This window comes from Acipenser ruthenus, chromosome 25 (genome assembly GCF_902713425.1).
Source record: "Acipenser ruthenus chromosome 25, fAciRut3.2 maternal haplotype, whole genome shotgun sequence".
NCBI lineage: Eukaryota > Metazoa > Chordata > Actinopteri > Acipenseriformes > Acipenseridae > Acipenser > Acipenser ruthenus.
In genome coordinates, this window is record NC_081213.1 from 1,230,024 (window position 1) to 1,257,866 (window position 27,843).

Below are 27,843 nucleotides of genomic sequence, written 5' to 3' on the forward strand. Positions count from 1 at the left end.
GTAAAATAAACAAAACACAAATAAACAAACAAAGAAATAAATACATACATAAAACAGAATATATACGCCTGTAGCTTTAAGTTGTGTGAAACGTCATCGATGACGTCCGGGCGCAGTGCGTGGCAGTGACGTTTTTCACAGGCAGAGTAACCTCCCATAACCCAACACACAGCCACTGGGAGAGATACGCTGTACCCGAAAAAAAAGAGAGAGAAAGCCACAATTAAACCGGTCTTTATTGTCCACATTCTCTGGGGTTGACTCGGGATTTCAATGAACAGCCTGCTCTTTGTAAGTCTGACTATGTTTTACATTTATTTCCTTTTCCCCCCTCCTAAAACGAGCAGGAAAAATATGTGCCTTGAAGAAGTTTAAACCGAAGAAAGTACAGATCTGTCTTCAGTAGGAAGAAGGCAGCCATTGTGTATAGTAGTAGTATAGTGCTGCTGTTTTACTACGAACGCCGCTGGACTTTACTTAAAATCACATTTTAAATAAAGCATTTGTATTTTGTTTACAGCTACGGTCTCTTTTTGTAAAATGCGATAGTAAGCGCGAAAACTCACGTTTTTCAGTTGCTGTTTGATTGCCTCTTTGTTACTAAACTGATAGTTCAAATTTGGGGTGTTTTTTCTTTTTTGTAATCGGCAGTTTCCTTACAAACAGCAGTAAGTACGTTTTGGATTGCAATTGAATTCCAGACATAAATAACATTGCCACACGTCTGATTTGTAGGACTTCTACAAATAATAACAGGCATTAACACAATTAAACCGTCTTATTCGGTGTGGATTTTCAGTATGCGTGTTTTTACAGTAATCTGTTACGGTTTTACAGAATCGGGACCAAATGTCTGTGGTTTCAGTTTGTCTGTACATTTCGTGTTTAATTCCTAGTCGTTTAGATTTTATTTAATTGTTTATTATTGTAAAGAAATGAGCACAGTCCTTACATTTTAATATATTTTGAATTGTAAGCAGTTAATGTATTCGATATAGGCTGTATTTTAATACAGACGCGTTAATCTGTAGTTCGGTATCGGCATATGTTGAAAATGGGCGGTTTTTGGCATTGACGACAGACAAGGAAACCACCCTTGTTAAGCATGCTGCACCCTGAACAGAACGTTGTCTATTATATTTCAGTAGTAATAAACCAGCCGGTGCGCCACAATATTCCTATCCTAATTCCTTGAAGTCGGAATTGTTATATTCCAGCACGGGTTACCATTAAATGCACAAGGCGTGCGTTGTGAAACCGACCCCAGGGGCCAAGCAAGCCCTGTAACGCGACACTCATGGCTGGTGTCTTGGTTGAGTTAGATATTGCAGCTTTAGTTTTAAGTTTTGTGTAATCGTAGTATTTGCAAGTACGATCGGTGTAGCCAATCTGTCATCCGGCCGATCCCGTGTATTTGTCCTTGTGTTTGAATGCATATAGTCGGTGGTGTGTCAGTCGGTGTGCAACAAGGCCCTTCTCACTACAGCAGGCCTGCTGGGTGCCTCAGCACAGTCAGACCTGACCCACTTTTTTTTACACAGGAACTAGTACTAGGAGCACGTTTCTAGCTGCAACATTTTTAGATCTGCAACTAGATGTGTATGCCCTTAAGCGTGCTATCTATCAGATTCAAAGTAAGGGACATGATTATACTGCAGGGATTGGAGTAAGACTCCCATTGCATAGCAGTTTTCATCCATTCCTGGTTTTACTGTGAGTTTGACACACTTGAGCTTGTTAACTATACACTGGGGCTTGCATTAAAACCTGGATTGGGTGTGACTACTATGCAATAGGAGTCTTATTTCCATCTTTGTAGTATAGCAGAGTCCCTGATTCTGAAGTCTGATGGATGGTAAGCTGAAGGGCATAAACATTGAGTTGCTCATGTCTTGACCGTAGCAAGTAAAACAAGCATGCTTTCTAGCAGAGGCTACTAACCTCTGCTCTAGGGGCAAATCGCACACAAAAAAATAACCAAAAAGTCAATTGCATCTAAACATTTCCACCCAAATTAATACTTTGCTGCACTACCCCTAACGGGTCTCTTAAACTAAAAAAAAAAAAATACATGTTTATTTTCTAGAATTGACAATTAACTTAACAGGTTTGGAAATGCAGTACAGTTTTGCAACATCGACAAGGTGGTGGTGTTGCGGGTTTAAATCTTGCACTTTTTTTATTTAGAGGAACCAGTCTAGTATGTAGTAATATGTGGGGGCTCATTTTTATAATTCTTTTGGTCCTGTGCTAGCAGTGGACTGTGGGGGAAGTCCCTGAACAAGATGTACCCTACACTGAAAGTTTGACAAGGTCTGCTCTGTTCCGCTCCACAGCTCTGGTGCTACACAATAGACCAGCCCACAACATCTTTAACCAACAAACTATATAAACTTTATACTTTCAAACGCATAAACAACTTCAATACAGTGTCAAACAAGGTTAACGAAACCATTGCACGCTGCACTTTACTGTACACAGGAGCTTCAGTGAGCAGCGTCAGGTACAACAGTACCTGTGCAGCTGGTTCCTGCTGGCTTTATGAGGATATCCCTACCAAAAATACAGGTGTTTCTAAAAATATGTGTGCATTAATTCAGTAAGGGTTTGGAGGGAGGAGGCTGCATGGTGGTGGTGTATATTGTACTCCTGTGAAATGTGTTCACACCACCACCTTTTTCGTTCTCTAGAAGCCAGCTGTATAATATAGCAAGCATATTTCTGGGTTGTGACTGTGCTAGATGTGAGCAGTGGTATTGTATCGCAATGTAAAGCTAGCTCTGCTGCACACTAGACCTTCCAGAATACAGTTGTTATATTTCATTGTAGTATCCTTGTCTGTTGTATTCCATAAATCCTATTTTAAATGCGATGGCTTAATTCACTTTAGATGTTTAGGTTGTCCCACGTGTAGCTGCATGTTTGCACTGTGTTTTGTATTCTTTTTATTATGAAATGTTTAGTTTGTGTTGGTTAAATTCTTATCAGGGGGACCATCTAGTGGTTCTGTATTAAATGCTGTCACATTTAATAAACCAAACACTGGCTGCTGCCTGTTTTCAAGACTAGTTTTATTGCTGTCCAGCCCTCTCCAACAACCATACTGTATCTAATCAACCAGATGATCCACTTCCTCCCCAGAAATTTCCAGTCACATCCATTTATTGAAATGAATCTGTTGTTTTTTATTGAGTGTTTGTAACGACCTGAGAAGCAGCAGCTGACAGATGTATTTGTAATCCGGCCATTTTTAATCATTATTATTATTATTATTATTATTTATTTCTTAGCAGACGCCCTTATCCAGGGCGACTTACAATTGTTACAAGATATCACATTATACATTATTTCACATTATACAGATATCACATTATTTTACATACAATTACCCATTTATACAGTTGGGTTTTTACTGGAGCAATCTATGTAAAGTACCTTGCTCAAGGGTACAACAGCAGTGTCCCCCACTGGGGATTGAACCCATAACCCTCCGGTCAAGAGTCCAGAGCCCTAACCACTACTCCACACTGCTGCCCGTAATGCAGTTCTTTCTTTGGTTTTATGTCTTTTACTTTGATACTTTTTTCAGGTTTGATCACCTTTTTTATGACCCAAGTAGACCAACAAGATATGTTTTAACATACATGCAGAAGGATTTAGTTTTTAGGTACAGTAGAGGTAATTCCTCTATAAAGCCCTGCTCTGTTTGAGACCATGTGCAGTCCCCCCTGTACCACATGTTCTTCATATCTTGCCTGGCAACTCAAAAAGACGTTTATTAAAAATTAAAAGCCGACAGCTGTTTGGGGTTCCTCACAAGACCTTGTCACAGCGTGAGCCCAGTGCCTTCTGATGTACCATCACAGACCACCATGCATGAGACGAGATTAAGTCTGCTTTCATCAAATCCTCTGTCTTGGTGGGTGTCAGCTACTACCAGAATTGGCTAGCCTGCTGAGACAAAGCATTCGCTAGCCCATTCAGTTAACAAAAAGTGACTTTTCGTTTGATTTGAGTATGAGCTTGCTGTAATATCTTTAAAGATTAAATATGCTGCATATTTACAGTATTGATTTAAAGCGTGCAGAAATCTGGCCTTGGATACCTTAAAGGTCAGAACAAATCTATTTTTGGCTCGCAGCTCTAGCAACCAAGCACCTCTTGCCTATTGATTCAGTAAAACAGACGATGTAGAGATTATTAGATGCTTTTACACGTAGACTGTGTTAAGAGAAGTTATTCCACGTTCTTGGACATTTTTAGAGACTTACTTTTGTAACTGCATTTGACATCTGGTTTGCTGTTGATGGCTATATTTTGTAATGCTCACCACTCTGTTGTAAGTAATTGTCTCCTTCCCTCTGTCATTCTCCACTTAATTTCGGCATTATGCATTCATAAAGTTAATAGGAACTGAAATTCTCACCTTTTTATTATTTATTTATGTAGCGTGTTTATTTCGGAGTTGTATAATAAAACACATGGAATCTTAGACAAGCGAGTGGGCAGAGAGCAGTCATCTCTGGTTTGTCCCTGGTGTGTTTAAGTGATTAATCCGGGACTGTATCAGACAGGTGACACGGCGATTAGAGCTGGCAGCGTGGCTCGTTCACATGCACACTTCTAAGCCTCTCCTGTCTGAAAGGGACGCTGTTTATCCCAGCTGGGACTTTCCATTCCCAACCCTCTTTCTCTTGGCACTGCTTGCTTCATGGTCTGCAGCTTCCGAATTTCATTTGGAAATGCCGCAGCGATAGTTTAATTAGGGATGTTTCGAGTAGGTATCGCAGGCATGGTCAAATCCAGCACCAGACATAAATGCCTTGTGTTTTTATTACTTAAATGATGTGAATTCTTGCATTTTTTAAATTTGAAGAGATAGGGGGGGTTTGATTTCATCCATAGGAAAGTGTCGCTTTGTTTGTGACTGATAAAAAATAGTTTGAAAATTTGAAGCTAATTGTCTGTGGAAAGTCACCAGAATCTTATGGAATAATATCATTTTGGTATTAACCTTTTTTTTTTTACTTACGCCCAAATGAACCTTTTTTCCCTTTTTGAAACATTCAGTATTGCATATGGGTGTTGCAGTACAGTACAGTCTGTACATAGTGACCTGAGCCCAGCTCCACCATGCTGGGTTGATTTGGGCTGGGATCCTAGTTTGTGCCTCATTTGAAAGTGCTTTCGGCACTCATGGTTACTGTAAATATTTAAAAGTCCAAAGCGACTAGGGGGTGAACTATGCATCTACGACTGCTGCAGAGTCAGTAAACAGGTTACTTGGGGTTCAGTTTTCACATCCTTTTATTTCTGAACTTGTCCTTCACCCAGTCCTGTAAAATATAAACAGAAACTGTAATGCCAGCAGTAAGATAAACAGGTCTTTTCAAAACATCTTTATTTGTAGACTGAACTACAGTGGCAGTGGAAGACTGTAAATATGATTCTCACAACAGTGCTCAACATGTGTTTTCTGAACTGTTGTAATATAATTAAGTTATCCTGCTTAATTTAATGCCAGCAGTGAGCCAAGTGAAGTTTATAAACACTTACATGTAAATGTCTTCAGGTGCTTTGCTTACTAATACAGCAACAGGAGTCTGATTGAAAATCTTGGGAACCAAATTATTAAACTTATTCGACAAATTAGCTTGACCCAAAAGACAGGTTTGAGCTTGCCTTTTAATGCTGTTTGCTTCTGCATGCTCAAGTTTATTAGGGACCTGCTCATTTCCTGTGTGCCTGTGGCTGTTCCACACGCAACCAAAATACTACTGTCTGGGATATTTTCATGCACTGGGGATGGTTTCTAATAAGGATTTGAAGAAGAACCTTGCTGACTGATGGGGGATACTTTACAGATTTTCAGCTTACAGATCCGGGAGATGATCTCGGGACATGCCTTGCTTATAGTTGTAATGAATTTCTCTGACAATTAAACCAGAAGGCTAAAATATGACACGCCCCTTTGGTTTCTGTTGAGTCACCCAATTCCTGAAGATATTCTGGTTTGTAATCCTCTGCACCAATCCCTTACCTACTGGCTACCAGATGCCAGAGCTGTTTTAGATATCCCTATTGTGTTTGTAGGTTAAGTCTTTCTACCATACACCTGTTGCTTGGTTGTACCGTGGCCTCATTTAATAGGACTAGTTGTTTGCTGGAGTGCTGTTGGTTTTTACTGTATCTTTTGAGAATCTTACTTGGATCATAGTGGGCCATTTCGACAACATTCATTGTCAGTCTTAGTTTGCTGTGCATGTCAGTAGGAAACAGCAGAATTTATAAGCCCATCTAACATGGAAATATACGCGGTCCTGCAATGCTACAAAGAAATGGAGCCGCAGCAAGCAAAGAATGACTTTAACACACTGCATTTACTGTGAGCTGCTCACAGCATATTGAAAGTGACTTCAGGTGATTCAAGCTGCATGTTAGAAATGTCGCATTACATTGTGTTTTATGAATTTCTTTGGGCCGGATAATGAAAAGCTGCAGGGGATTAGTACAGTACACAGAATTCTATTTTTGTCTGTGAAAGAATGCGTGTGAAAGTTCTGAACTCGTGGCACACCTGTATTATGAACAGCACTTGCCTGAGGCACACATTCTTTATAAGAAATCAAAAGGGGCGTAATGTCCCGTACCGTAAGCATGGTAGGATTAAGAGTGACGTGAGAGGTGGGGAGTGAGTGTCCTATATAGCCCGATGAACAGTGGATCTTCCTCATTCCAGTGTGTGTTTGGCACCTCCCCCTCTTCCACTTTGTAGGAATTAATCAGCCCCCTCACGCTGGCCTCTGGACTTCAGCACTGATTCCTAACCTGCAAACAGGTTTATCGACTTTGCTGTTCTAAAGCATTTCCGGTCCAGTTTCAGTGTCACACTTGCACAGGAGCACCACAGGACTTGATGTTCTTTTAGCGTGTTACTTCCTCATGCAGTATACTGTAAAATTGTGTTTTTAACCTCTCTGCCTCTGTAATCCTCTTATTTCGAGTACCTCCTGTGTCCTCCCCCTGCACTGCAGTACCTCTGGTGCCTTGGTACACTGTTTGCTCAGGGCTGGCTCAATTAATTCCAGTCCAGGACCGTGTTCTTTGTCCTTCATTTCAGAAGTGGACAGCCTGCAGGAATTATTTAATTGAACATTGGCGTTCAGTTTAAACAATTCCAAAGACCTAATGGTTGGATTAAACCAGGTTTAATTGGAATGGGCTGAAGGTGAGGACCACTGTTCTATGCGTGCTGCACAGTGATGCTGTAGATGTCAAGACCGGTGATGTTTTATTGCTGTTTCCTGCTGACAGCTATGTCAGAATGGAAGGTTATGGGTTTAAAAGTAAAACCTGTTGAACAGGACAGGTCACGTGATGTGTTCTGAAGGGAGGTGCTGGTGACGTCCCCGTGCTGTTTCGTACTGTACCAGGGCATGTACTGGCATCATTAATACCGGTACCTTCCCAATGCAGTCACAAGAAGGCTCCAATAAAGCCTGCCTCTCTGCAGAGTTTCTGCTACAGAACAAATATATTGAAATCAACCTGCAAGATTGAAAAAAGAAAAAGACTGGCCACCTGCCAAGGTACTTTTTAATTTTTTTTTTAATAATTAAATTAATACAAAAAAAGTATATACAATGGGATAAAAATCTAAGAAGTGGTGTGATGGGTTACTCCTGAAACTTTTTATCCTAGATTTTAGAAGGGACCAGAGACTGATAATAACTACAGTATAACACTTTTACATTGTGCATTCTGGTCTCTTAATAGATGCAGTAAATCTCCCAGTGCTGTGGTTATAGCTCTTAACTGGAGCGTGGAGTGACACAGTTGCAAGCCCCCCTACACACACACACAGGGTGCTTGTTATTTGTTAACCCCAACAATGATTGATTGGTTTCTTGATTGCTAAACCTAAAACAATTGAAACCCAAAGTGCTGCAGCTCGCTGTCGGTCAACTGTGTTTGTGGAAAGTTGCTGGGAAATGTTTGACATGAGGTTCTGGCAGGAAGACAGCAAGAAATTACCTACCGTTCACGTGGTACCATAGACCAGTGACTAAATTAATCAGATTCAACTCAGACCAGTGACTAAATTAATCAGATTCAACTCAGACCAGTGACTAAATTAATCAGATTCAGATGTTATTTGAGCACAAGTCAGATTTGACAGAACAGACTTGAATATGCCAAAATAAAGAAATAAAATTAAGTCAATTTCTGTAGAGCTGTCCTTTCTTTTGAAAAGGTAATAACTGAAGATTCAGTTTTTTTTGTTTTAAAGGCTTAAAACTCAAAGATAAGCAAGAACACACACTATCAAATAGTTTGCAATTTCATTTTTGGTTTCTGCTGATCCCTTTCAGAATTCAATTCCACCTTTTTTTTTTTAATATATCTAACTAGCACAGCCGGTTATTTGAATCCTTTGTTTTTGTACTGTGAGTTTCCATAGCCGTACCTCAGTCTATTTTAATTTTACTCTGGAATTCAGTGTATCCAGTGTATGTTCAGCAATAAAGCACATTGATTCCTTTGACAGAAAGCTAATAAATAAAAAAAGTAACCATCACCTAAGCTGGACAAAATGCAATGCAGGTTTAGTGGTTTAGGGTTTAGGACTAGGAGCCAGGAGAACCTGATCTTGAATGGCTAACCAGAGTTGCACCCAGACTGGGACCTTGATATGAGCTTTGAAAAGAGTTTGTTGGAGAGTTCAGCCTTTTCTTTACAAAACCAAATCTGCACAGAACACCCTTTTAAAGGAAGTCCAGTGATTGGGATGGCCATGCTGCCCAAGAGAGCCCTGCAGCATGCTCAGTGCTGGGCACATTACTACAGCTTAAATAGCTGGAGCTGCAGTTTCCTGATCTACAGTAGCACCTCTCATAAGCAGTTTAATAGGAACGACATGCATCCCAAATATGCCTCTTGTAGTTATTTGCTAGCTAGCCCTTTCCTCTGGTGCCACTCGTGATGAGAGCTGACAGGTGTGTGTGTGTGATCCCAGAACCTGACAGCCGAGGCAGGCCGTGCTTCCAGGAGGCAGCATGTCAGGTGCTCGAGTGGCAAGCCAGCTCGAGTGCCTGGCACCTAATTCCATGGGCTCATACCAAATTAGCAGGTCCCCCACTAGCTGTTTTGAAAGCCGATACCTGTAACCTTTCCTGGGGCGGGTTCTCTGTAGAGAGAAATGTTCAGCTGCTGCCGTCCATGTGAATTGACTGTCAAGGCCCAGAAGAATAACCTATATCTGTGCCCTGAAGTCTTCAGTGGCCTTTTTCACATTGCATGGTTTCAACCGTTTCCTGATGATTGACTAGAATCATTCAAGCTCTTTTTTTAAACATGAAGCTTTTCATTCTAAAATGCTCCTTTTTTTCCACGAAGAGCTCATTTTTCGAGCTTGCACTTTTTTTTCCTGTTTTGTAGTCCGGACTAGTGTGATGGTAACTGACCTGTACAGTTTTAAACAGTATGGGAATAGCTCTGAGTTAGATCTGTGCAGTCTCTACAGTACAGTGCAGTGACATGAAAGACCTTATCAGAACTCAGGGACTGTATTAAGCTGTCCTTGACATAGAGTACCATTCTCAGTCACTGTCCTAAATCGAAGAGGAATCAGGCTACAGTATCTCAAAGACTAGCACTGAGATTAAAGGTAACCTCCTAATTGAGGAACTCACAGTAGATTTACAGTTCTGTTTTGACTACCTTTTTATAATCCACTATTAACCCGACATGTTGTGAAGTGTTCATCTGACACATTTCTCTAAAGAGAACGTGAAAGCTTTTTTGGTTTATTGCCCTGCAATCTCACATTTTCATTGAGCACAGAGTTTCCTGAAACCTCTTCTATAGTCCCTTAACTAACCTGCTCCCACCACAGTTATTGGCTTATGTAGCAGTTCATCACTGGTGCAAGTAAGATTGATTTTGCCTTGCCGCTGTTGTCTAAATTAGGAGAAGTGTGGCTAATTTCAATTCTTGCAGCTAGTAAAACCTTCATGCCTGTGTTTGGAAATGCAGTTATATTGCACGATGATTGCTTGTCATTTTAAATTAATATATTTCATAATTGGGCTATGTGTTAGTTATTTGATAGAAAATTGCATAGTTCCATTGTCTGGGATAAATGTAAATGGTGTCCATGAAAGATCATGTGTGCCATAAAGTAGTTGTGTGTGTCTTGCACGAGAGGCAGTGCTGGTAAGCTCCTGGGATCTCTGGCTGCTAAGTGTATTTTGGAAATGTTCTGTTGTCTACCTGCTCTAGGTTTGTGTCGGCTTTGTGATTAATGGTGCTTTTAACGGAGTTGCTAATCCACCGGTTCCTTGCCTCTTACCAGGCCTCTCGGGATCAAGACTTAAGTGTTCTTTCATAGGGATTAGTTTTTTTTGGTCCCTGGAAAAACTAAAATATGTTCCGTCTAGTCTAAACGATTTAAAAGTTTCTTTTCTTTCAATTCCTTACCTATTTTTTGACCTGGGTTTTGCCCCTTTAAGAAACACATAAGTAAATGCATGCCGTACGCACACAGTTTTTATAAGATAGACCACGCCGTCCCTGGTAAGCGTAGTGACAGCACAGTCCCCACGGTTGAAGTGTTGTGAGAGAGGAAAGTGTCAAAACGTTCTGCATCTTAAATTCTAGGAACATGTTGCTTCATTCTCAGAGGCTGTAGCTTGAAAGTGCAACATTACTGCTACTAAATGATTCTGTGTAGTTTGTGTTTGCACATCTTGTGTTCCTGTTTTAAATGTTACTACTGTTACCAAATGTACTTTTTAACTAATGTTTAGTAACCGATGTTCTGTGAATAAAGGGTTTTTGTTTTTTGGTGGGTGGGTCTGCAGTGCAATGCATGACTGTTGGATAACGCAGCATTGAATTGATACAATAGCATTTGAGTCAGTATTGCGTCAGCCAACTTTTTGCATGCGTCACTAACCATTTTAAAAAACAAAACACTTGTTTAATCACTTTTACTGTAAGCGTATTTAAATGCAGGGTTAACACCCTGACCGGGTTGTATTGTTGACATTCTTTCCAGAACCAGTTTGTCGACAGCAATTTAGAACGAAAATCAATCAGACAACTTTGTATTTCCTGCTGCTGCAAGTTTTGAATGATGTATTAAGATGTCGTTACAAATTGTATCCCAGATAAACAGGTACCCCCCCCCCCCCCTGCAATGGGAGATCCCAGAGGGAGCCGTGTAGCGCAGTGTTAAACTCTGGGATCACTAATGGAGGAAGCTCTGAAACAGACTCCCATTCGCTTCTACAGTAAATATGCAGTGTTCAACTACGGCATGCAGCAGGTGCCAAGATGGCTTGCAAAGGGCAGGCTCTAAGTGCTGTTGGCTAAGCCCGAGATAAAGGAGTTTATATTAAGGTGTTGGGCATGTGCTTTGTAGTTTCCTCTAGCAACACCTCAGCTCTCGTTGCAAGTGTGGAAACGCCTTATCGCCGAAGACACAATTGAAGCAGATTCGCCAAGCCAGACTTTATTAATGCATTGGAACAATTCACAGTTAAACAGTGGCCCCCAAATTTTATACAGATGGCAGCTGTAAAGATATCTATAGGAGCTAACAGCCACTCATTAGTTACTGTTAGGGATGGGTCAGTGTAGTTGAATACATGATTATACGAAAAGAAACTAATAATTTGAATAGCATTTTATATATTCTAGTACACAAAAAAGCCTTGTATGTTAGCTACTAGTAGAAGCAAATGCGTTTTTGTTTTTTGTTTTTTTAAATGCTGACGCTTGATTAGTGTTTGTTTTAAAAGTCATTGTTATTTGCATATTAAATGGAAGGACAATTTAATTATGCAGTGCTTGTAACAGCAAAATTCTACAGTAAGTATATTCTGTTTTGAAATTGTTCCCAGTTTTGTTGCCTTGTTTTTAGCTAATGTTAACAGATCCTTGCTTGACTTCCCCTGGAGTGACTGAACAGCAGTTGCTAGGCAGTTGTGAAACAGCTTCCGGGAGCATGGGACTGGCGAACTTTAAATGTGTAAACTGAAATAAAATAAAATATATATAGCATAGGGTAGCATTGCAATTAGAACGGTCATTTTAACGTTTATGATGAATCGCTAAGCAGAACAACGCAGTGACTAACAAGAAAAAGCAAGAGTTGGAAAGGCGTTCTTTTTTAAATCTGGACTGCAGTTCAATGTGAAACATCTACTGTTGACTTTGTGAATGGATGGAGTAACGTCAACATTTGCACTGACCTTGAAAAGTACAAGCAGGTATGTTCCTTGAATAGTTTACAGCTTATTGAATAAACAAAGTAACTTGACTTAGATTCATCCAAGATCAGTACTTAATGGCTAGTTGTAATTGGTAGTAATGTTAAACTATTGTAACGTTGGAATGTATTTTCTCTTGTTTTGGCCAGGTTACAATATTTGCACTATTCACATTATTTTTTATGAATGTTATTGTTTGTTAGAATTGAACAGATGTAGAATATTTAGGTTGCTATATGAATACAGCAAATATGTGGTACTCTGTTTTGTACTGCACAGTATTATGCTACTGTTGCTTTAATTGGAAGAGATACACGCTGGGACGTTGCTGCTTAACTGCGTCTTGGTTCAAGTTTCATTGAGTTCTCTATTAATTGGATAAATGTAAAAACGTGTGCCTAAGAGGGGTTGGTTTAAAGGGCCCTTGCTTTATCTTGAATGTAAGACTGGCTTACTTGACATCTGCTCTATTCTACATTTATAATGTTTGTCCTTGCTAACAGTATGCAGCACGATACAGTAACACAGAGGGAGTGGGGGGTTCATTAATGTATGGCGTGGGATGCAGACTGTAATGGCAGTTTGGCAACCAGTTTCAGGGGAGTTTAAGAGTTTCTGGTCACTGCTGCTTGTCATGTAAGTAAGTGATAGATTAACTTTTAAAAACAGAGTCTGGTTGGAAACGGTGCTTTGAGCATGAAAGCGTTAAGCCCTTTGGGACAGGTTTAATTAAACCTGTGGGGAAGACTGTGCAGCAGATCGTGATCCGTGTGCTGTAGACTTGGAGGTGCACCTGCCTATTGCTGTATATGCGCATGTGTGTCTTTGAGAGTGTGTGAATGTGTGTTTTCTGAGTGTGTGGTTAATTTGTTGAAAGTGCAACACTTGCAGAATGTCTGTGCTGAGGTTGTAATTGCAAAACTAACTTGAGCGGAAATTTGCATGACTTCCCGGCAAAGGGGAACACAGCGACGCTAAGTTAAGTAAAGCTGTGATCACACTGGTTCTGTGGCAGCTGTGATGCACTTAGTGAATGTAGCCTGGGCTGTTTCACTACACTGGGGAGTGGCAGTAAACACTTTGAAAAGTGTCAGATGTGAAGTTGGGCTTTTCATTTTTTAAAATGTTTGAGAAGGGGGATTTTAATTCAGGGGTACCAATCCAGGAAAAGAAGTGAATGAGTAAAATGCATAACTGTGAAGTAAAACAATATTGATGTCAATCAATGCAGGTAGTTCCATAGGAAGGCAAATTACTATAATAATAATAATAATAATAATAATAATAATAATAATAATAATAATAATAATAATAATAAGGTTGAAAATGAAAATGTTAAAGTGAAAAAATAAGCATTTGTAGTATTGTATCTTGCTGCATTGTAAAACTAAAAGTAAAGTGTATGAATACGACATCATGTCTACTTGCTCTCTCCTCTTTCCGCAGTGTTTCTGTGTTGATTTGGGTCGCACATTTATGGCGTTTTTGAGCGTCAGTGGGGATTTCTGCCAGGCTCAGCACCTCGCCTTTGCAGACAAGTGAACCGACGGCACCCCAAGGCAAGACCACGCCAGCCGGAAGCCTCCCTAGACAGACACCAGGGCGAGAACACTGGGACTGAAACGCTCCCGCGGCTGGGGAATACCTCCTCGCTTCTACAGACTTGCTGTACTGGGCTCCCTGCTCTCTGTCTCCTCCCTCTTATTTACTCTTCCTGAATGGGGTAGACATTCCCTGGATCTCTGATTGGATGACTGAAGGATAGTAGGGTATTTTTTTTCCCCTCCCTGGAAAGGGGTTCAGTGGAATTAACAAACCCTCCCCTACACATTTCTGCGGCTGCCATTTATTTAAATTTTTTTCATTTTATTTTGTATCGTCAGATCTACGTGTACGAAATATCTCGAAGCCACAGAATCGTTCCTAGCTGACATCTGAGCCAAAGTTGGGGATTTGTCAACCCTACTACTTTGCTTTTTTTTTTAAATTAATAAAACAAAGTTTATTTTTATTATTATAATTAATATTTTTTGAACCTTTTTGCTTGCCAATATGAACCGTCCTGCTCCTGTTGAGATTACATACGAAAGCATGAGGTTTTTAATAACTCACAACCCAACCAACGCAACCCTCAACAAGTTCACTGAGGTAAGGCCTGCAAGTAATTCTGTTTATTTGTTTATTTATTTTGCTTGTGTCACTGAGCAACATTTACAGAATGTGGAATAACTAGCAGTTATGAACACAAAGTAATTTTCCATGCAGAGTTTCCTCATTGCATTTAGTCCAGCTGTATGTAAAATGATAAGATTGACACACTGGTGTCACTCCCTTTTTATTCAACTGAGAAAAATTTACTTTTAACTGTCTTGTATCCACAAAACCTGAGACACCAACTTGTTTAGGTATCATCTGGTGACCGCCTTGCTTAGTCAATTATTTGACTTGGGACACTATTTTAAGTCTTGCATGGACATTTTGTTACAGCTAGTTGGTCCACATGCTGTGAAAGCTTATGGTGTTTCCCCCTGGTTTTCAGTATGTCATCGATAGTGTTCATGCATGTGGATGTCATTTACTGTGATCACCTTTTTCATGTTGCTGAAACCTGTGATGTTTTATATCCTTGGCAATGGACGAGGGATGTTGCTCACATACTTTGTTACTATGGGGTTCGGCCAAACCCAAAGGGGGGGGCTTGGTTCACAGTAACAGACGTCAGAAAACAGCTTTGTGTTTACTTGGAGACAACCTACAGGTTGTTAACGAAGACGACTTGCACGTGATCCAAGTGTTCAGATCATTCCCTTTGTAGCATTTCTGTGTGGTCAAGCATAGGAATTTAGTGTTGTGACTGCCTTTTTTTTTTTTTTTTTTGGTTCTGTGTCTCGCAGGAACTAAAGAAATATGGAGTCACCACACTGGTCAGAGTGTGCGATTCCACCTACGACACGGCACCAGTGGAGAAGGAAGGGATCCAGGTGGTGGTAAGTAGCCTGTTGACTTGCATACACAGCAGATCATCGTTTGTGGATCTTGCTCCCATCCCTTTCACCTCTGTCCTTGTTTGAGAGGGATTGTTTGGAGATGACAAAGCCCACGTGATTGTGCAAGGGATTTTTAAACCCTTTGCTCAGTCGTTATGAAGGAAGACGTTAAACAACCCTCCGCTTCCAAAAATGAGCCACAATCCTTTTTTTTAATTTTTTTTCTCTCCCTCCTTTTGACTATCGCTTCACATTTCATAGTGTTGCAATTTTTCGTGTGTTGATTTTACTGAATGAGCTGTTACCCCTAGCGTTTTTGTATGTGTGTGTTTCAAAAACAGTGCTGTAACTTAGTAACCCATCTGGTAACACTGACCTGGTCACAGCTGTAAAAAAGATGCTGCAACTCTGTCTGCCTGCCGTCCTGGAATCTATTCGAAATAGAAGACGTGTCTGAGCTCTGTGTTCATTCTTGACCTTTACTGCCGTCCCAAAGTGTGATCAAGAAGATGGTTCCTTTACACTAGTACTGCAAGCTGCGTGTACTAATAACCTATTCCAAATCCTCTCTTGCTAAAACTGGACATTTCACTAATTATTATTAAATATATTCTGCTCCTATTTCCTAATAGCTTGTGAAATTTAGGAGCATTGTTTGTGAGGGTTTTTTTTTTTTAAAATATATCTCTCTATCTCTATCCCTGGTTTCATTATGACTCTTAAAAGAATCCTACGAGGCTGGTAGATTACTAGGGGATTTGTGTTTTGGTTGTGCAGTGATTTTCCCGTCTATAGTCCTCTAATCCCGACGGCTCCTGTAGAAAGCTCCATGCTGCAGCTCGGCCCTCTCTGAACAGACTATCGCAGGCAGCTGTGCCAAGAGCAGGGATGCATATCTGTCTGTCGGGTTCCTTGCGTGTGAACTTATGGCTGGTCTCCCAGTCTGTGTCTCTCTCTCTCTTTGCAGGGCTGTAGTCTAGTATCAAATCCCTTTTTATCATGCTTGTCTTAATGCAATGCTTTTTAGACAGGGTATGATGCAGACGTGTGTTCATAAATATAAAACGTACATTTGTTTTTTTTACAATTGAAACTTTGCAATACAAAACTAGTGTGATTCAGCTGTGCTGTGCAGAGTGAGATCCAAAAAGGCTTCAACATTTGTATCCAGGGTAGACAGACACAGGTGTGGTTTGCATTCCAACTTCATTCTTGGCAAACATGGGTAGTAGAGTGTAGGTAAAAATCCAATTTTGTATTTAAACGGCAGACAGCTGGTGACCTTATAAGGTTCATCAGTGTGCAATGTGTATGTGTTCTTGAAATGATTCCTGTTTTCAATGCAAATATATATATATATATATATATATATATATATATATATATATATACAAATGTTTGCACTTGTCTTTCATCAGAACTAGATGGTATGGCATAGCCTATATTTCTACAGTTGTGACACCTATAATAGAACAAGTGCCAAAGCACTGTACCCTACAGTAGCTTGCAGGAATTAAGTATCACATTTCCAGTGAAGAGGAAGAAGGTTTTTATTGAAGTAAGCTGATATTTAGACTAGTAACATTTTTTGGGAACATTACAGCAGTAAAATTGCCCAGATACTGTTCTAGTGGCTTTAACAGCAATTTCAAATCTTCCTTTACTGTAAACAGTTCGCTGTTTTCAGAGGCTGTATTCTTGGTATAGGAACTTGTGAGTTTTCTTCCTCAAATCAACATCCCCTTAACCTGTCCTCTCAAAGCCACTTAATACTGCACTACAGGACCTGGCAATCGCAGGCTTCCCTTCAATAGCTAGCTGTTAACTTCCGTCTTGGCTGGCTAGTCAAAGTCAACAGACTTTTCTTACTGCACTACACGCTTCAGTCGGTTCCAAATGTATCCAGGTTGCAAATACGAGTGCAGTCATGGATGATGTTTAATACAGTATCTTCTGATGGACTAAATGCTTGCTGATCATTTCTGATAATGCAGGAAGTATTAAATACAGCAATACATCTCTAATGGCTGCATTTTGACCGTTTTGTGAAACGTCTATGGAGGTATGGTCTTTTACAATATCAGTCATTTCTTGTAGGTGCAAAAGTCCCACAAAAAGTCATAGAAAATTCCCCAAGGACATGCAAACTTGTAAGATGTCATATCCAAGACTTGCTCATTGCTTGCCGAAACGCAGACATTTATTGACGGATTATCCAACAGGATAAAGTGAATCTTTGCTCAGCGCAACATAAACATGGTGAAGAAGAGACCATACAACCTTATTCGATTTGTTGTTTGTTTCAAGATGTAGTTATTTTATTTTTTTAAATTATTTTCTGTTCTGGTAGAGTCTTTGCTTTGTCACTGAAAAGATTTGATTTGTCCCGAGATTAACTTGTTCTGGAAATCGTGCTCCAGTACAGCAAAGCATCTCCCAGGGAGCAGTGCCCTGTGCCCATCGGCCACTTCACTCACAAAGACAATAATCTGGTGCCTGTCGGTCTGTGGAAAGCCGATTCTCAGAGCTTGATAAATTGTTGTTGTTTCAGCAGCTGTCCTGGCTATATATAGGACTGGCTGTGTGTGTGTGTGTGTGTGTGTGTGTGTGTGTGTGTGTGTGCGTGTGCCAGGGTGCACTGCATGAGGAGCAAAATACCTGGATTAGTGTGTCGGGTCGCTGCTCAAATATAGGACACGTTTTATAGAGGCTGGAAATAGCTTGCCTCCTGCGATTGCTGTTAATTTAGAACAGCTCTGTGCAACAGCCGTTTTAATCGACTGAGGCATCTTACCCTGTGTGTTTTTTTTGCTTTTGTTGTGGTAGAAGTGGACATTCGCAACATGTGGGTGTCATCTTCCTGCCAAAGTAGAAAAGATGAAGAGGGATTCAATGTTTTTTTGCAGACACACCTAGAGTACCACCTCTCTTACCGTCACCCCAGCACGATATTCAATGTGGGTCTTTACTCTCACAGCAGTTGTTTATGCTTGATCTACTCCCTTTCTGTCTTCCAAATTATCTTGTGTAGCATAGCCAAGTTGAGGGTTACGGTTCTATGTGTGTCTTTCCATGTGCAGTTATGATGTTACAGTAGTTAGTTTGACTTTACTGGTGGATGTGTGTGTGTGAACTAGGTTTGTATTTTATTAATAAGTGCGATGTTGTTCCTGAGGCAGTTTCTCCATATCTTTTTTCCTGTCACTGCTGGAAAGTATTGTGTGCTTCTGACTGGAGTTTCTGCTGTCAATTTGAGCTCTGTCTTGCTTTTACTGTCTGCTTGCCATGAATTGAAACCGATTCCTCCCTGCATTAACATACCGTCTCCGACAGTCACTCCTCCTCGAAGATGTCACGTTGCGCTTTGGTGCAGTGAATAGTCAACTGCTCCTGGACTACTGTTTTCTGTGCTTTTCTCAATATATGAAACACACGTTTGGTAATATAACAGAGGTGTACGTATGCATAGTGCATTTTAGTCTTGTGAACTGCTTGTTCAGTTGTGTTGAAACTTGGTACGGGCATTCCTTAGAACAAGTTAGGTTTGTATGCCTTTTAAAATCCTTGGCATATCTGATAGGGCTTCATTTTTTGTGCCAGGTGTGGTAGATAATAATAGTTTTTGATGTGCAAAGTAGCTGCTGGTTTGTTCGAACCGATACTGTGAGCAAACGATGGCCAGTCCTACACCGTTCGGGAGCACTGAATTAAAACTAGATGTATTTATGTATGTAAAGGGTAACCTTTGCTTAAGGAAGCTCATAGCGTACAGGGAGTCCAAAGGAAAGCCCTGCTGCAGCCTCTGCCCATGCTGATACAGTGTCTTGTAATCAAAAGAATACAAAAAATGGATAGAAAAGAAAGGCTATACACCGCAGTATGTTTGTGAAGCCCAGCAGCGTTTCTTTGTGGTGAAAGCAATGAACCTGTTGAAACCAACAGAGTTAGCAAACACACAGCCACAGAGACAGATGAGGAGAGAGAGAGAGAGGGGGCTGCCCTTGTAGTGTTGAGCAGAGAGCCAGCATGCAGCCAGCATTCTCTTGTCTGTGTGGGCATGTTTTTATAGTGCAACAGGACATGCACCATGTCCCCGTAATATTGTTAAATACAAGTACCACTTTAAATAAAATAAATAAATAAATAAAAAAAGTATCAAGAGGTCATTGATGGAATTAAAAAACTAATCCCGCAACGGCTACATTTTCTTTGTTGATGATTTTATAAACATGATACGAAGAGTCACTAGTTAAGTAGAGCAATTAAACCCTACATAATTAATACTCTCTCACTTTCCCAGTATCAGGCCAGCCAAAGGACAGGCATCAAGTATATGCTTTTCACTCCTTGATTAATGTTTTTGCTGCAGAAGAGCCTGTTTGCATCTGTGTAAATGCCAGCATTTTTATTCCAGCCTTTTGAAAGCAGACACCACAACGACATACTGCTGTTTAAATGTGCTCTCGCCTTCGTGATTGCATGTGTGACCTCCTCCTAAGAGAATTGTTGTCCAATAACAAAACAAGCTTACTGACACAGGGCAGGAAACACATAGCCCGGAAAGATCTTTTGAACATGCAAATTAGTCTGTTTCCTCCAGGTGCTGGTTTCAAGGGACGAGGGAAACAAATTAGGGGAGATCCCACCTATCCACCCTCCCCACAGACCCCACACCCGGTTTGGTAATGGCTCAGTTTTATCAGCAAGGTTTTAGTTTGCTTTTTTATTTGTTTGTTTGTTTGTTTAGTGTGTTCAAGAGATATAAAACCAGATCCTTTTACCTGGAAACTGTCTTCGTGTCTGTCGTCTTTTACTTAGCGGTAATAAGCGGAGTCCGAAGAGAAGGATTTGCATAGTGGGTTTTGTATTTGCAAATTGCAAGCTGCTTTTTTTATTTTTTTCCTCCCATAGGGAAATTTCAGCTCCAACAGCATGTTAATGATGGTATGTGGTACTATGGTTGAGGTACAGGTTGTGAAATTTAATATGCCGTTTTTAACCCTTAAACACCCAGCCTTTTTTTGACAGGGTGTATATGATGTATATAATATTCTGTGTAGATTAGTGCACAGGATACAAGAAGGGCAACATGGGAATTGAAATCCCTTGGGTGGCACAGATGACCACGACCCCACATGGTTGTGATACTGATCCTGGAACAGTGTACCCCTCCCTAGTTTACTGATGGATTTACAGCTTCTTCCTGTCAATTCCATTGTGATTTAAAGCTCGATATTGTAATTTATTTGCCCTTGGTTATCATATTCAAGGTTATGGTGATCTAAGTGTGTGTACGTTCTTGCATCAGATCGTCATATCTTCGTAGCACTTGGGCACGTGTTTACAAGAAGACTCCTTTCTTTGTAGTTTTGTTTTTGGATTGATGTGTGTGTGTGTGTGTGTGTATTTAGTGCACAGGTAAAACAATATTTTTTCACCCAATAGGACTGGCCCTTCGATGATGGAGCACCTCCCCCAAGTCAAATAGTTGACGATTGGCTGAACCTCCTGAAGAACAAGTTCCGAGAAGAGCCTGGATGCTGCGTGGCAGTGCATTGTGTTGCCGGGCTGGGCCGGTAAGTCATGCTGCTGCGCCCTCAGATGTCTTCACGTGTAGAGCATGCTATCATGTTGGTCATAGCGCCTGTGCATCTGCCCACACAACACCACATGAATGTCATTACGACACATTGCTTACCGCTGGATGTGCTGTATTGCAGTGACCAAGGCCATTAAAGAATTGCAGAGCGACCAAGGGAAAGAAAGGATAGGGTTTGTATTCCTTTGTAGCTCTCTAGAGAGAAATTATGATGCAGCTTGGTTCCAAGTATAACATTGGTAAAGGCTTGAAAAGCTACCTAAATACCAGTGTAGGCAAATGGGGAAAACCAAACCACTTGGCACGGGGGAGGAGCGGATTTGAGTTCAGCTATTTATTTTTTATTTTTGTGTCTGTCGGCCAAGTTTGATCCCATGACTGTATATTAGTAAAGTGCTCTCTGCCTCCGGAGCAACATTTAACTGCAGTTATCTCTTCTCTCTCTCCCTCTCTCTCTGCAGTATGCGATTTAGAAGTCACAAACTAGGAGACTAGAATTTCCCCTTTTGTTAGGTATTGTACCGTTTTCACCTGCCCCCTTATTGTTAGGCAATTAACTTTGCTTGATGCATTTGACTCCCCTTCTAGTCTTCTGAAGTCACCCATTGACGTCCTCCATGTAAAGTTTGTTGGGCAGTCCGAGCACCACCTTGCACATGCTGTGCATTCTCTGGGATGAGTTCCTCTGAAAGATGCACTGGGGACCACGATTGAGGACGGGAAAGCTTTTATTGTGCTGCGCGTGTTTTTTTTTTTGTTTATTTGTTTTTTTTGTTTTTTGTTTGTATAACTTTTTCAAATACATGATCCTAACCTTATTGCTAAAGTCATTTATTTCAATAAAATGAAAAGTAGGTCATTTTATCTTTGCCAAAGTGTCATTTTATATTGTTTTTGAAGAGCTGGCAGTGAGTAGCCTTCTGTGATAGTTTATGGCCAACTGAATATTTTGACTTTTTTTTCTTTCACATGAACGTCAGAGTTTTATTTTTATCCAGACAAGCTGCGACGTAGCGTTTGGGGATAACTGAAAGAAGCTCTGAGTGTTCTATAAAGATATTGCAGAAATCTGTGCGCGGTTAATGTAGAAGTTCCCCGGAGATCTCGTTATTTGCTGGTTCACATGAGTTCAGATCTTATTTTGAAGGAAGAAGCTGGATTGTTTACCGGCTATATCTCATTTTTCTACGGGGCAACGTTTTAAATGGGTGTTTTTAATTTAAGCAGAATTTGGTCAAGGTGGCAGGCATGTTGCAATACACGGTTATGTGTCTTTATACTTTTATCTCTAAATATTTAACACACTGGTGCAAGTACAAAGTAATCACAAGGTTAATACAGGGATTGCTCAATGCATGTCGTCTTATGCAATCTGAAGAAATCTGTTGCACGCGGTTAATGGTTAATCTTCATGTTGTGGAATGCATCCCTAACCCTACTCTCTCTGTACCTTCCTTTCAGAGCGCCTGTTCTGGTGGCCCTCGCCTTAATAGAATGTGGAATGAAGTATGAGGACGCAGTCCAGTTTATACGACAGTAAGTTATTTGCGAACCCAAGATAAGACGGACCAAACTAAAATAGAATTGACTGCAGCTTTCTGAACTGTTAAAGCCAGTATTGCAGAATGTAGAAACCAGTGGTAAATTACAATCCTAAAATTCGAGTGCATTGCCTTGTTAAATTACGGTATAAATGAAGCTTGCATTTCATGTTCTTTCTTCTGGGTTACTATTGGCTTGCCGTTGAGTGTATTTCTTGGAATGGGCTGATTCTCCTGGGAACGCTGTTGCAAAGATGTAAATGAATTGCACTGAAACTCTGATAACTTATCTTGCAAAACTTGGCACAACATGATAAGATCACAGTTCAATTGATATCTGATGTGTCGGGGAAGTATGGCAGACAAAACTTGGGTAAGACCCAATTAAGGATGAGATTGTCACATGAGATTAGGAGAGAATCCCTCTGCACATGGTATACCAGATAGAACTGTTTTAATACATTGATACTTTTTTGAGTTGCAATGATAATAAAAGGGTGCAAGGTGGCTGTGACCAGGATGGCTGGTGGTGATGTCAGATTAAAGACAGAGGACACATACAGACAGCAGTGCTGGGATATGAATAAATGCGCTGATGCGCCCGTTTATTGTAAAAATAAAAAGGGTTAAACAAAACAGAACACTTACTCAAAATAAACGGCATGTTGGCCAAAACAGACAAACAAAACAAACACGAAACCAAACAAGTATCGTGCTGGTGTATAAACCAGCAGGCGTAGCAATTGTTTATTTAATAAGCTTTACTTGGCTTTACCTCCCAACCCTTGTTCCACCTCCGAACACACACACCAAAGCTGCAGGACTTTTATATTCTGCCCGAGGGATTAACTGGCTATTAATGATCTTATTAACTCCTCGGCCATAGTCTGCAGGAGTTTAATAAATCTGCGTGACTGTCAGCTAATTAAATAATTACTTGCTGACAGTCACGCGTACTTACAAAACTAGCCACGTCACAATTCATTACGAATGGCACTGGGCATCTTTGCAGGCACTCGCATTAGGTGTTCAGTGTTTGGATGCTGATGAAGGCTCAGTTGCTTGTACTGTCACTGCTCTGTGGATAATATAAATCAGAACTTTTTTTTTTTTTGTCTTTCAGAAAGAGACGTGGCGCTTTCAACTCCAAACAGTTGCTTTACCTCGAGAAATACCGACCCAAGATGCGTCTACGATTCAAAGATGCCAACAACCACAACTGCTGCATCCAGTAAAGCGAGGAAAACGATCAAAGGAAAACGAAAACAAATCTTAGCCTTTTCGGACTGTGCTGTCGCCTGGGAATGTCAACGTCGAATCGAGCCAAAGTCCAGGAGTGTTTTAATCATGAATAAGGCTGCCACGTTTACGCTTTTTTTGTAAACCGTGTAAACCACCACCCGCAGTAACTTTTAAACGTCGGGCGGGGCCTTTTCAAGCAAAACGATAATTAGAAAAAAAATCATTGGGGGTAGTAAGCGGAACATAATACGCTGTAGTAAAAAATACAAGTGGAGCTAAAACTTGACAGCTTAAAGAATTATTTGCACAGGAGCTTCTCTGGTGGGGTACAGAGAATTTGGAAAAGTATATGGCTAATTTCAATACAATGCAATGTTAAGCACATAACTGCCTTTTTACTGTCAAATACTTACACGCTGCAGCTTAATGCTGATCATCTGACAATTCTGGGAATTAAACCTACACCAGCAAACTAAAAACAACTGTCAACCAAACGGATAGAGGAATAAATAATCCCTACGTCATGAAATCCAAGCAAGGCACTGCCGCTACACACAATCCACAGTCTTGGAGTATTCATTTGGCAGTATCTCTGCACAAAATGGCTAGTTTGTCTAATAATGGACCTGCGTGTCATAGAGTTAGAATGGCATTGCAACACAATATTAAAACAAACCAGAGGTAAATTAAGAAGACCGTCAGCTGGTCAATATTAGTTTCTAGTTTTATGAAATTAAACAAAATAGAGACCCTTGCATGTTTTTAAAGGTGGCAGCCTTAATCACAATGTTGTTTTTTTTTTTTTTTTTTCTTTTTTTTTTTTTTTTTGTAAAAACCAAACTGGGTGGGTGGGATAACCTCTTAGTTGTAGGATTACATTGTCCTTTTTTGTATTCTGTTTGATCTGGTCAGATTGTATCAAAGGAGAATGTAGAGTGTGACTTGTCTGAAATCAGGGTAATGGTGCAGGAGTACACTTCTGGGTTTGGGTTGGGGAGTGGTTGATTGGTGGGGTTGACAGTCCAGATTTAGTCTGTGCAAATCTCAGTGATTTGTATTTTTAATTAAGCAAGACCGTACTTTAACGTAATTTAAATAAAGTCATGATTTTTGCACAAAAATAAAAGCTTCCAAAAGGATTTCCTTCAATGCAGTAATGTATTTGGCCCCCCATGCAATGCACAATGTTGGGGTGGGGGTGGGTAGATTTGCCAGTTAGCTAGCCATATTGTTCATTACAGTATCTTGTCTATCTTGAACACGGATTCCCTCCTCGCTCCTGTTTTGTAATACAGATTTTTATTTATCTGTACTGATTTGGGAATACTCATCAGAAGTCTCAACAACAGCAAAAGTCCTTTTGAAAACTGTTACCTACCCTCCTCCGAACAGCTACCTTTTCAGACTGGGAGGAGATCAGCCAATGTGATTTTCGTCTACCCAAGTGGGCACAGGCAGGCTTCCAGTCACCTTACTGGGTTACAGGGATTTTTTAAATTTTATTTTAGGGTGACGTTTTAGTTCAAGAGCAGTCGTTTGTACGTTGCAACATGCATAGTGGAGAGGCTTTCTCTACTGCCAGATAAATCCCCTATGTTTGTGTGTGTGTGATTATATATATATATATATATATATATATATATATATATATAAACTCCAAAATAAAATCTTTTTGCTTTTAAAATGTCAATTCTCTCTCTCTATATATAAAAATATATATATATATACCCACACACACAAAAGTAAATCTGTATTCAACTTATTTAGCATATGTTTTTGAGAATCTTGATGGATAAGTAGATTCTTAAAGGATAGATGTATTTAAATTAAATTAAAAAAAAAAAAAAGGTTAACGGGGGTGGGAACACAGACCCATTTAAGCTGCATTTTCAAAAGAAGAAATGTTTTACAATAATAAAAATAAAACAATGTTGCAGTTGTGTCCCAGTAAGCCTGTCTGAGTATTGGTACTGTGTGTCGTTCTAGTACTGTACGTGCTGGTATCACTTGTCATTGTAAGGCTGTATGGTTGGTTAAACTTTGATGGTTCTTTTGTACCGAACATGCGTGTCCATAGCGTGGTTGTGTATGTCCATGTGATGTTTTGATAGCAATGTGATACCAAAGGAGGGGAGAGGGGAGGGGAGGGCGTTCTCCTGCTTCTAGCATTGTGCCCACAAGGCAAAAGTGATAATCTATGTAACTTTAGTCAAAGTGTTTGGTCAGCTTCACAATGTTGTCATCGTTCTGTTAAATATAAGTGACCTGATCTATAAGATAAAATATGATGTACTCCCTGACCAAATTCTTGACTAATGGTTTTTGTTATACCCTGATTTAACACTAGTTTTGGACTACGTTGTGTTATTTAAGTTATGGTAGTTTAAGATCAGTGCTAATCTCAGGGTCTATGAAACCAGTCGTAAGGTATGTGCAGAAATGTCTGTATGTACTTCACTGTGGTAATTACTGTGTCAGCCTGTCGGGGATATGCCCCCAAACTTCACCTAAATGGACATGTTGTGCTTTTGATTTATGTATGCAGCTTTTAAGGTAACCAATTAAGACTGCAAAATAATATAAATACCACACACACACATTCGCATACAAACACCTCAGCACCAAATGTGCCAGGAAAAAAAATATAAAATCCTGTTTCTTTACCAGAGAAATGCAAGCTGTCTTTCTCTCGATTTCTCTTCTGCACCAGTAAGCCTCACAAAGTGCTGCAATCATGTGATATCATAAGCTTGTGTGATTAAGGCTGAGCTGTTGTACATAACAAAGGGGCAGGTGGTCACAGAATACTAGCAACCACTGACCAAGGCTTAAAAAAAAAAAAAAAGTGATTACAAGTAGTCTGACAAAGTGGACACAGAGGGGGATACAAATATTCACTAAGCTTTTTTTAATTTGTCTAAAGTGGCAACGTTGGGCCATTTTAAATCTGCCTTGCATTCTAGGTCTGTTGGGAACTATGTATATTTGGAGGGGTTTACAAAACAGGTAGCAGAAAGAACGAGCAGTTTTGTATTATAATGTAGTTGGGTATACTGTAAGTGTTTCAGATACTACTCGCTGGAACATACTTTCTCTGTAACCTTAGAGTGGTGAAAGAATCGTGCCCAGAAAGATGGAGAGCGCCCCTTTTAACTGAGCTACTGCATTCAGGTGCGTTTGGTCCTGATTCTGCTTTTTCATTGCTAGCTACCACCTCCTTCCCATGGGCTCTCGTTCAAGACAAATCCCAATATTGAGCTTGGTACACCTGCCTTAGCCCTGTGGTGCACCGTGAGACACATTGTTGCACCCAAGAGACCATCTCTGCTCGGCTGAGTGGCAGGGAAGGGGAAAGGTGTGTCAAAAGATAATGCCAAATCGGCAATTCATGCATTATGGCTGTGTGGTGTTTTATTAATATTACTATGTGCATACTTAATGCACAAACACAGTATCCCTGTTTCTCTGGACAGAATTGCGACAGAAGCAGCCAGCTCTGCTCCTGGAGTCCCAGCGCTCTTTTTGCTAGTGTATTTTACCAGTCCGGTTTTGGATCTTGACCCAGCTCACAGTTCCCATCAACAGATATGCAAAAGGCTGAAATGTAGCATTTTAGTGCATCCTCAAACCTTACTTTGTTTGCAAACGGTCCAACTGTGAATCTTAGCGTTCCCCAAACGCCACAGAATTCCTGCATACGTTTTGGGAAAGCTTTAATTGGGAGTGTCTTTTTCAGAAATCTATTTTCCAGATGTTATGTTTGTTTTTGTGTGTATGTGTGTGCCTGTGGGTCGATTGGTGTTAGATGTGATTGAAAGGGAGGGCGGAGGTTCGGTGTTTTTTTAATATTATGATGGTCCTAATATCATTAGTATTTTAAGTCGCTTTTTTAATTTGTCATTGTATAAAAATAACCATTCAGCTTGAAAAATGTTTGCAAAGCTTCCAGAGCGTCTGCCCCATGCACAATGTAACCTGGACCCAGTACTGGTTGTTCAGGCACGTTTCAAAAAGGGTGCAAAACACATTTTGAGGATGTTGCTGTCAATGTTTATTCCTGTTTTCTGTGGGTTAAATTGATTCCGATCAGTTTTTGCCAAGTACCATCACAATTTGAAAATCTCACTTTTTTTTTTTTTTTTACGGCTTGTACATTTTATTTAGTAGACCCTTTTAAATAAAGTTTGAATGAAAGAATA

General features: G+C 40.2%; 1 protein-coding gene across 1 annotated transcript; it reads left to right on the forward strand.

Moving 5' to 3' along the window:
• Nucleotides 1-131: 131 nt before the first annotated feature.
• On the forward strand, nucleotides 132-27,843 carry LOC117413056 (protein tyrosine phosphatase type IVA 2). The gene is made up of 6 exons (XM_034906198.2): nucleotides 132-291; nucleotides 13,722-14,423; nucleotides 15,170-15,262; nucleotides 20,708-20,838; nucleotides 22,323-22,397; nucleotides 23,526-27,843. Exons 2-6 carry the CDS (start codon nucleotides 14,328-14,330, stop codon nucleotides 23,635-23,637), a joined length of 507 nt encoding a protein of 168 aa, XP_034762089.1. The 5' UTR covers nucleotides 132-291; nucleotides 13,722-14,327; the 3' UTR covers nucleotides 23,638-27,843.

Coding starts and splice junctions, on each gene's coding strand:
- LOC117413056 (XM_034906198.2), top strand. CDS start 14,328: ATGAACCGTCCTGCTCCTGTTGAGATTACATACGAAAGCATGAGGTTT. Junction 15,263..20,707: donor AGGAAGGGATCCAGGTGGTG/GTAAGTAGCCTG, acceptor TTCACCCAATAG/GACTGGCCCTTCGATGATGG. Junction 20,839..22,322: donor TGTGTTGCCGGGCTGGGCCG/GTAAGTCATGCT, acceptor CCTTCCTTTCAG/AGCGCCTGTTCTGGTGGCCC.